General features: G+C 43.5%; 1 protein-coding gene across 1 annotated transcript; it reads right to left on the bottom strand.

Annotated features, from left to right (window-relative positions):
• Window positions 1-276: 276 nt before the first annotated feature.
• On the bottom strand, window positions 277-8,743 carry gw (trinucleotide repeat containing adaptor protein gawky). The gene is made up of 18 exons (XM_077436890.1): window positions 8,094-8,743; window positions 7,853-7,964; window positions 7,705-7,777; window positions 7,374-7,612; window positions 6,133-7,291; window positions 5,930-6,046; window positions 5,580-5,744; window positions 5,307-5,488; window positions 5,116-5,224; window positions 3,653-5,027; window positions 3,288-3,444; window positions 3,002-3,133; window positions 2,658-2,819; window positions 2,416-2,573; window positions 2,184-2,340; window positions 1,649-2,095; window positions 956-1,075; window positions 277-699 (listed from the first exon to the last, which is right to left on the bottom strand). Exons 2-18 carry the CDS (start codon window positions 7,880-7,882, stop codon window positions 424-426), a joined length of 5,058 nt encoding a protein of 1,685 aa, XP_077293016.1. The 5' UTR covers window positions 7,883-7,964; window positions 8,094-8,743; the 3' UTR covers window positions 277-423.
• Window positions 8,744-9,497: the final 754 nt, after the last annotated feature.

The raw sequence follows: 9,497 nt of genomic DNA, 5'->3' as shown, positions 1-9,497 counted from the left end.
ATATCACTGGAAAACAAAAAAATAAATGTCTTTTACAATATATAGCAAAACAATTTGGAAATTTTTATATATATAAAAATGAAGAAAGCATTAAAAATAAAATATTTATATATATATATATATAGATATATAATATGTACTATCAATATTCAAAAGGCTTAAACTTATTTTATAAACAGGAAACAATCGTTTTATCTTTATTTCAGTAAAGGTACTATTAAATTGGCCGCTATATAATTTGGTCACGATTCGATCATCATTAATTATAATTTTTTTCTATCATTTTTAAATAGAATGTTATTTCCTTATAAACAAGATCAATATAATAATCGATAATAACCTATATCTAAAAAGCACAACAATACTATCACATAATTAAATTGTTTAGTATCAATATATATTTATATATACGGTGGAGTAGATTTACATAGACTCGCCGCCGAGGAGGTCAGGAGATAAGAAGGAGCCAAGAGAAGACGGAGTAGTTCTTTGTTCTGCCAATTGAGATTCCCATAACGAAAATGACCATGGGTCCGAAGCAGAGGGACCGCCTGCACCTTTACTTCCTGTACCTCGCCACTGACCACCACCAGCTCCTTGGCCGAGATGCTGCAGAATCATGTTGACATCAGCTTCGGCTGGTGATTCAGCGAATATTGTAGTATTTCCCAATACACAATTATTCAGAGCACTTTGGGCCTAAAACATTCGAATTGACAAGGTTATTAACTTTATCAGTTAGGTGCGATTTATTGTTCAGTTTACGTATTTTTATCGATATTTGCATACAAAAAATTGAAGGCAGGTGGACAGAAAGGCAATAAAAAATAAGTCAAGTGTCCTCTGAAATCATAATTGCTAATAAAAAATTATGTTTCACGCATTTCATTCATCCAAATGAAAGTCATAAAAACATTTTTTTTTATCCCTAAACATGTAAATGATTGATATTTACCTTGCTAGCTTCATCTCTAGTCGAATATTTTGATAAAGCAATGCCTTGATTCAAGTACAAATGAAAGCTTTGCAATGGTCCATGCTGCATACAAAGAGTCTTCAGTGTTGAACCGTCAATCTAAAAAGGTCACATAGCAAATTAAATTATAAATCCGGAAATGAGGTTGAGTGTAAAAATATTATTAATTATTGAAAGAAATATAATTCAAGAAAAAAAAATTTTGCGATCATTTTTAGCAATTCACTAAAAATGTTATACAACTTCTAAATTAAATTAAGAAGTGACCACTGCTTTTAAGGCCTATTATGTGTGAAGATTTTTTAAGGTCTATTGAAAAACACTAATCAAGATTGACAAACAATAAATCACAGAGCTGGAAAACTTACAATATCGTCAATATCGAGGAATCAATAAACACTTATGCGTAATTTATATAATTGAGATCAGACAAAAGTGGAAATAATACTCTCTTAATAGTTTTTTTTCTTTCATTTTGTTTGATTTAATGATTTAAGTCACAGGATCCCAATTTTAATAAGGTTTATTTTTAATGCGCTGGATTTGATCTTAACCAAACAGAATTATTAGCAAACTACTATTTAAAGAGCAGATTTGTTGGAGGTTGAAAGAAAAAATAACGTTTACCCATCATTCTAACTAAGATAAAAATGTTCAATGTAAATTTCTTACTTGTGCAGTGAGGTTTTTCAGAAGCAACCATGTTGACTGCCAATTTGGTTGCTGAGAGTAAGAAGGAGGACGTTGTGCCTGTGATGAGCCACCTCCCCAGGATGAAGTCGGCTTCGGTACAGATGCGGCAGGAAGCTGTCCACGAGATTTCGACATTGAGGCACCGGAGCCCCACAAGTCAGATGCACCGCTTGTGGGAGTGTCTCCCCATGTTTTGGAGCTTGAACTCTTACTCATGTTAAACGAGCTCGCTGTCGATGCTGGAGAGGGTGGAGGATAGCTCCAAGTACTAGATGATAAAGACCTTTCAGACGGAGTAGTGGGTGAGGCTTTTCCCTGATTGCTAGATCCAAAAATATCAGAGGTGTCTTTAATTGCTGCCAATGATAGTGGAGAACGAACCACAGAGCCGGGAGTAATAGCAGGATCATCTTCAATACTCTTCATCTGGTTACCCTACAAACGAGGGAGTATATAAAACACATGTTTCAACGACCACTACTTTAATAAAGTCTATAAAGAAAACAACGCAGACCTTCCAAGGTTTTCCGGGTTCAAACTCTGGAACGAGATCGGTGTAAGTGGACGCCTGTTGAGGCTGGCTTGAAGGCCAAGGCTCTTTACCATCCGGTAAATCAGAAGTATCGGTAGTTGGCCAACCGTCACTCACGGGACGTCCAGTAGACCATGTACTAGAATATAAAAGGCTTATTTTTTAACCTCCGAAACGTCTCAAATTTAACAGTCTGCAGAACAATATAATTTACCTATCCGACTGCAAAGTGAGCGGATTTAATTGCGGACTAGTTGTAGATTTTGTAGTGGTTCCTGGAGCCCTACTAAATTCAGAACCTTCTTCTTTGTCCACAGAGGGCAATTTCCATTGATTCAAACGGGATTGTTGTCCACCACTGCTTCCATAGGCCTAGAATCGATCGATCATTTTAGTAGGTTTTGAGCATTAACAGGAAGAAAAAAAAAAACACAAATAAACATAAGCAGTACTCACAGATGGTGCATCCTTACTGAGTGTTAAATCAGTGAAGTTGTTTTGAAGCTGGGACAAAGGATCGTGGGGTTTATTAAAGAAATCGCCACCAGCTGACGTTGATGATGAACCAGCGTTAGCTTGTTGTTTAACATAGATGGCTTGCTGTGCAGCAATCTGATTCTAAATACACAAAATAAATCTTCAGTTGAATCGTACTACATGGATAAATTGCATTTTCGTTGAATAATTACAAATCATAAAAATTGAGTCACATCATTACTATTCAGGAGTTGGATCCAAGTTTATAATCATTTTAATATAAAATTATAATGGAGAAATTACGTAACTGTACCATAAATTACCTGTAAATTAGAAATTTGCTGCTTAGCCTTTGTTATTTGTACAGTCAGATGTAATCCTACATTTCCTTTACCATTCAATGGATTTTGTGAAAGATTGTGTTGTGTAGTAGCGAGCTGTTGCAATTGTTTTATCTAAAACAAAAAATAACGATAATAATAACAAACACAGAAGAAGCCTTACAGATGGCAATGAATTTAAATTAAAAAAAATTTCAAATACTCCCACTTGGATTTCTAGTTTGAAATATCAAACATGACAATTTAGCAGAAAAAATTATCAACTAACCTGCTGTAGAAGCTGATTTAATAGCACCAAAGTTTGAGGTGCCAACGGCTGGTTTAGAATTTGGTTGTTTAAATAACCAGCAGCAACAGCCATTTGTATCTGTTGTACTAGCATACGAAGTTGGGCAGTACTTGGCTGACCATTTCCACCAGATTGACTGAAAATTTCATTGTATATTAATCTTTAAATACTATGAATGTGATTTGAAGAAGAAAAAATCAGTAAATAAATACGAAATTCATAAAATTTGAGTGACATCATTACTACTCAGTAGTTGGATCCAGATTATAATCATTTTAATTTTAACTCGGATAAAAGTGACAAAATCATTTCTGAAAATATACAAAAAGGTTGTTCAAATTTACTTGTTTTGCTGATTGAAAGACGGTGGTGGCTGAGACGAGGATGGATTGAGTATCTTCTGGACGACGGCAGCTGGCATGTTTCCGATAGAAGCCAATCCTTGGCCTGGTTGTGGAAAAGGTACATTTGGTGGTTGTTGCGGTGGGAAAGATGGATGCTGCGGTCGAGGTGGGGTAGGATATTGTTGTTGGTGCTCAAAAGGTGGACCACCCGGATGATCTTCGTGGCGACGCCAAGTGTCCATTCCGCCACTACCCCTCATCTGCCCCAATAAATCCATAGCGTCTTCGACGTTCATATTAGTATTTCGCAAGGCTAGTTCAACATCATCTTTTTTATATCCCATGTCTACTAACAGTCGGAATTGTTTGCTGTTCCAAATCATGTCTTTGGGCAGAAGTTTGGCGGCTGAAGGTCCACTAACGGGAGGCTTTGGTCCTCCTCTCCAATCTCCCATGTCCGCATCCCAAGATCCCCCAGGAACGCCCATGGGCTTAGTTTTAGATCCCACCCAACCCGCTTGATTCATGGGTCCTTCGTTCCACGAATTTGCAGAGTCCTTTTCCCAGTTACCCGAGTGCCCAGAACTATCTTCCCATGAGCCATTTCTGTGATGGTGTCCCCACATTGCATCCGGTTTCATTGTATTTGGTGCTACACCCGGCATACGATTGGGAGGCATCACAGGTGGACATTGCATAGCACCACGTCCCATCCCACCGGGCATATCTTTCCAAGGAGCAACACCGCTGCGTTGTTGACCCCACAATGAAGTGCCATCATCAAAGTTCGGCATATTGCGCCGTGCAGCTGGTGGAGACGGTTCCTCCCACCCAGATACAGTCTTAGACATTCCCATATCTTTAGGTCCTTGAGCTCCCCACTGATTAACGCCGTTTCCAACATTGGTCGGCATCATTTTATTGGGGGGAGCTTGCATGTGAGGCATGTGGTGTTGTCCCCACATATCGGCCGATCCATTGAGACGTCCAGAAATACCATGTGGATCTCCACGCATATCCCCACGCCCATCCATTCCCATCATAACTCTCATATCGCGATGATCGGGAGCAGGAGGTCTTAGATCTCGATTGTGCATCTCTGGTCTATGAATCTCAGAGCGGTGAGGTTCACCCCATCCACCCCAATCATCTTTTTTGCCAGCTGCATTCCAGTGAGGTGGTTGCTGGGGAGGTGCCCCCCATTGCTGTGGAGGCGGTGGACCAGTCCAGACGTTGCTAGACTCTCCGGTGTCGTCGTCTTCGCCCCAAGTGCCCCCAATGTTGCTAGTGGGCGTATGACCCCATGGAGTTTTCGAAACGGGCTGTGGAGGTGGTTGTCCTCCATTCCGCAGATTGGCCTCCCAAAGGTCAGTGCCTATAAAATAAAATCAGTTGGTGTACACTTGAGCAGTGTCGAAAGACGCTTAAAAGATTCAAGTTTTATCTCGGCGATTTCTACTCACCATTATTTATGTTCGGTTTCCAAACTGGAGGACCACCCTGTTGGTCCAATTTTACACCGGGTTCAGGAGACGTAGGAACATCCCAATTGGTATCTTGATTTACATGTTGCTATTAAGAACAATATATGATATGAAATAAAAGAGTAATAACAGTACACGTTATTTCACAAAGTGCAGAGGTGATCGCTTACCCCTCCCCAGCCATCTTGACTAAAAAGGGCTTCTCTCATCGTATTCAACTGTTCAAGCTGAGCTTTGGCAGTCGTAGGAGGGGCCGCAGTACTGGTCGAACTTCCGACACTATTAGAAGTCAATACAATCACCGGTCCACCTGCACTAGTAGCGCCGGGAGAATTATTACCTCCAGTACTCGCTGATTAAAAAAATAATAACAATTCCGAATATTATTTCAAATTCAAAATGACAAGGTTGTAATATTTTACAAAATGTTGAGGTAAGACTACCTTGAACAGGTGGAATCGCCTGAGAAGCGTTGCTCGATTGTGAAGACGCAGGGATGTTTTGGTTGGGTCCACTGCTGCCCCAATTTCCGCCGGGTCCAGTGGGCGGAGCTACCGAACCACCCGCCGTTCCACCTGAAGCCACATTGTTTACTTTATTTGAGTTGCCTAAAGATCGTGGGAGGAAAAACTGTTATTAGGTCACTGCTAGGATGGTAAAAATTCGCAAGAAGCGAGAAACTCGTGTAACAGTTTAGAAAAATATATAAGATTAACTATAGGCAGATAAATATCAACAAGAAATGACATATCGAAATGTATGCTTAAATTAAAATAACTTATTGTAATTGTACCGTCAGTTTGTGAACCGGGTGGACGTTGATTTGCGCTGGCCCATTGTTGTGGCATATTATTTCCTGCACCGGTTTGGTTACCACTATTGCTGTTACCGCTCCAATTATTCGTACCACCTAATTATGAAATGATTTCAGTTTAATATTCGTTTTCGGTGATGAGATCTGACAAAACAATTTCATAGTTGACACAAACAACTGACCACTGTTACTGTTGGCGTTCGGTGGACTTCCCCAACCGCTGGCAGCGTTCAGAGAACTCTCACCTCCGCCGAGCAAACGCAGAATGCTGGGAGTGTGCCATCCTCCGATCTTTTCGATTCCTCCGAGACGCAGCAAATGAGAGATTTTGGCGGGCGCCTCTTCGGTCAATCGCAACAACGACTTGAACATCAATTCTCCGTTTTTAAATGACATATAAGGAACTTCCTCTTCTTCGGTATTGTTCTCTTCGTTCGTAGGCAGAAGTGCATCGGCGACACATTTCTCAACGTTCTCTTTCGTCTTATTGTCGGATTGAGAATATACGTTATTGCTTTTATTAATTTCGCTTTTCGGAAAGTATTCTACTTCCTCTCTAGTGGCCTGGTGAGACCGGTTTTTCACATTTTTTGTCGACTTTTGACAGATACTGTTGTTCATTGATACTGAATCAGACTCGATAAATACATAATGGGTCGATATACAAGTTTTGCTAATAAAAGCGTAATCAGACTTGTTCAACGAGAGTGGGCGAATCGCCCCTCTACTATACATTAAGTTTGGATTAAAGCTATGCGAGTGCGGGTGTCCGTACACGATACCCTGGACAGTTATGGCATTTTTCAATTCAGGAATGCTGTTGTCTGGCGTGGTGCCAAAAATTTGGTTTATCAGGATACAATTTACAATTAAATTTGAATCACATATGCTATCTACAGTTTTCTTACAACACCGACTTTTATTTTCCAGAATTTGTGGAAAAGCACCAAGATTCTTTGTGTCGATCGTCATCTCGATGACTTTACGTTGCTTCAATTCGCTAATAATAGCGTTAACATTCGAATAATTATATTTTATAAATTGTGGAACACATAATATTAAAGAGATATCAGATATCAGATATTTTTTACTTAGTTTAATCTTACGCTCGAAGTAATTTATATTATCTAAAACTAATCTAATTTTCACAGATTGCATATTGTTTTTATTATCATTTATCTTAGAGTTAATTGAGTAGTTAGCAGTGTTATCAGTACGGTGAAGTGCGATCCCAAAAATTGCCAGATTAGGGTGATAAGGAGTGGGAGTCGTGGGAAGATGTGTATTGCTGGAAGCGCTCGTGGTGGGGTGCGCCACGCGGCCCGGCCTCGAGTCCCAGACCTGAAAAACAAACTAGAATCAGTACAGAGCGTTAGACAGGCCTCCCCACACGGCATGGAACAGACTCGAGATTCGAAGCTACCTGTGAGGACGGAGGTTGGCCTCGCTTGCGACTATTCGGGCTGGTTATCACAGATGAGTCGGGCAGAATGGCCCTCGGATCGAAAGAGAGATGAGTCGCGGTGAAGGGGCCAGCCCGCCCAGCAACACGCAAAACACCCGAGATCCAATTCGTATCGTATTCCTCGGTGATCAGGAACGGAGAGGACGCCAGATCGACGTCCACGGCAATCGACGGAGTCGGTTGTCGCCCGGTAGTATCTGCGGACCCAACAAAACACAACGGTAATCGAGACTCGCAAAGTAAGTCGAGCAAAAGAAGAATAACGGCAATAAAAGACAGCGACGTTAACCTATATTGCATCGTACTGGTGACGAATCGGGAGATTCCATTTCGTCTGCGGCACGGGGCCAACGAAGAACGTCCTGAAACACTCGAAAAGCGTTATCGGTGGGACTGAGACTGGGGTGGCCGGATTCGGATTCGGATTCGGTACTCACCTCGAGTCGTCGCCGAAAGGCATCTGTCATCGCGCGATCTTCAGAAAGTGTGGTATCTTTTGTGAATAGCTTCCATCATATTTTTAAGAAGCCGATGTAACACACATAGAACCTGAAACGAAGAAGAAGAAGAAAGTGAAAAGGGAACCAAAAACAGGACCAATCAACAAGTAAGAGAGCAAACATTATAAGGGCGCGGGTGGGGAGGGGAGGAGAGGGCACTCGAATTCCAACTGTTTACATTTTTGCACAACGCGAGTCGAGGCGAGTGGCGAACGGCAGTCGGGGACGGGAGCCGAAAGCTGAGGCGCAGTAGAGAGCGAGTGGGTGCGGTTGGCGGGCAGTGGGGTGGGGCAGGGGCAGGGGCAGGGGCTGGGGCCGGGGCCGGGGTAAGGAGAGTGCGCATGCGCGGAGACTGGGCCGCCGCCGCCGCCGCCGCCACCACTACCACTACACAGAGACAGAAACGAAGCGACACCGCTCGGGCCGAGTATCGACCGCGACTGGAGCGAGACGGGGAGGGGTGGGGTGGGGTGGGGCGGGTGGTGTTGCGATTGCGATTGCAGCGCCACCGCCGCGTGTCCACTTTCGCCGACGCCATTTTGCGAACAGCCGCGTACACACACACACACACACACACACGCACACGAACGCAAACACAGAGTTGGATGCACACGCGCGGGCCATACTTGGATCGATATGAGGAGCAGACCCTGGCGATGGTGAAGAATGGACACAAAAGGACGAGTGACGAGTGGCGAGCGCTGGAGCGCTGGAGAGCTGGGGAGCCGCGGAGAGCGCGTCCGAGCGGACCGAATGGAGCGGTCGTCGCTAGTCGGTAGTCGCTAGCCGCTGCCACCGCCGCCGCCGCTGGTAACACAAAACCGGTGCGCAACCGCACGACCCGTCCCACCTCACCCCTCTCCCCCCGCCCGCTCCTAGGCGCGTGTGCGTGCCGTGTGCCTGTGCACACACACACACACACACACACACACACAACCCCACCCACGCACACCGAGAGCCACCAAGAAAAGTGGAATGAGTGGAGTGGAGTGGAGTGTAGGCAAGACGGCGTTCACGCGTTTACCATCGGTTTGTTGTCGGCCGTGTTTACATCGATTGGAGTCGGAGCCGGAGCCGGAGTCGCGACTGGCCGGACGGCAGGGGAAAGAGGAGTTGCGCGGGTCACGGCCACCCCGCCATCCCTCTTCCTTCCGCGGACAAATAAAATTCGATCTACAATGCCCGCTGCTCACTGCTCACTGCTCACTACTCACTACTCACTACTAACTGCACACTGCACTTCGCGACTAGAGTGCAGGTAAACGGACGAACAATACACGACCGACGACGATGTCTACCCAATCCGCGACTAACGATGACCGGCAACATTTTAAAAATTCAATATTCAGTACAACAAATAAAATACGATAGAACGAGAACTTGATCGTTAACGTTCAATCGTCGAGTTCCCACATAAAAATTGCACACAATACGCTACGAACGTATGCAGCGTTGACCTAAAAACACTGCGATAACCACCCCCTGTCCGCGATATAGAATCGAGGAATATATACTGTGGAATCACCCCGTCCACAATCCTATTCCAAATTTACCGATCGAGTCAGTCAGGACATGCAAAGGA

Source organism: Arctopsyche grandis, chromosome 8 (genome assembly GCF_051622035.1).
Source record: "Arctopsyche grandis isolate Sample6627 chromosome 8, ASM5162203v2, whole genome shotgun sequence".
Taxonomy (NCBI): Eukaryota; Metazoa; Arthropoda; class Insecta; order Trichoptera; family Hydropsychidae; genus Arctopsyche; species Arctopsyche grandis.
The sequence above is the reverse complement of the archived record's forward strand: the minus strand, read 5'-3'. Positions and strand labels throughout refer to the sequence as shown.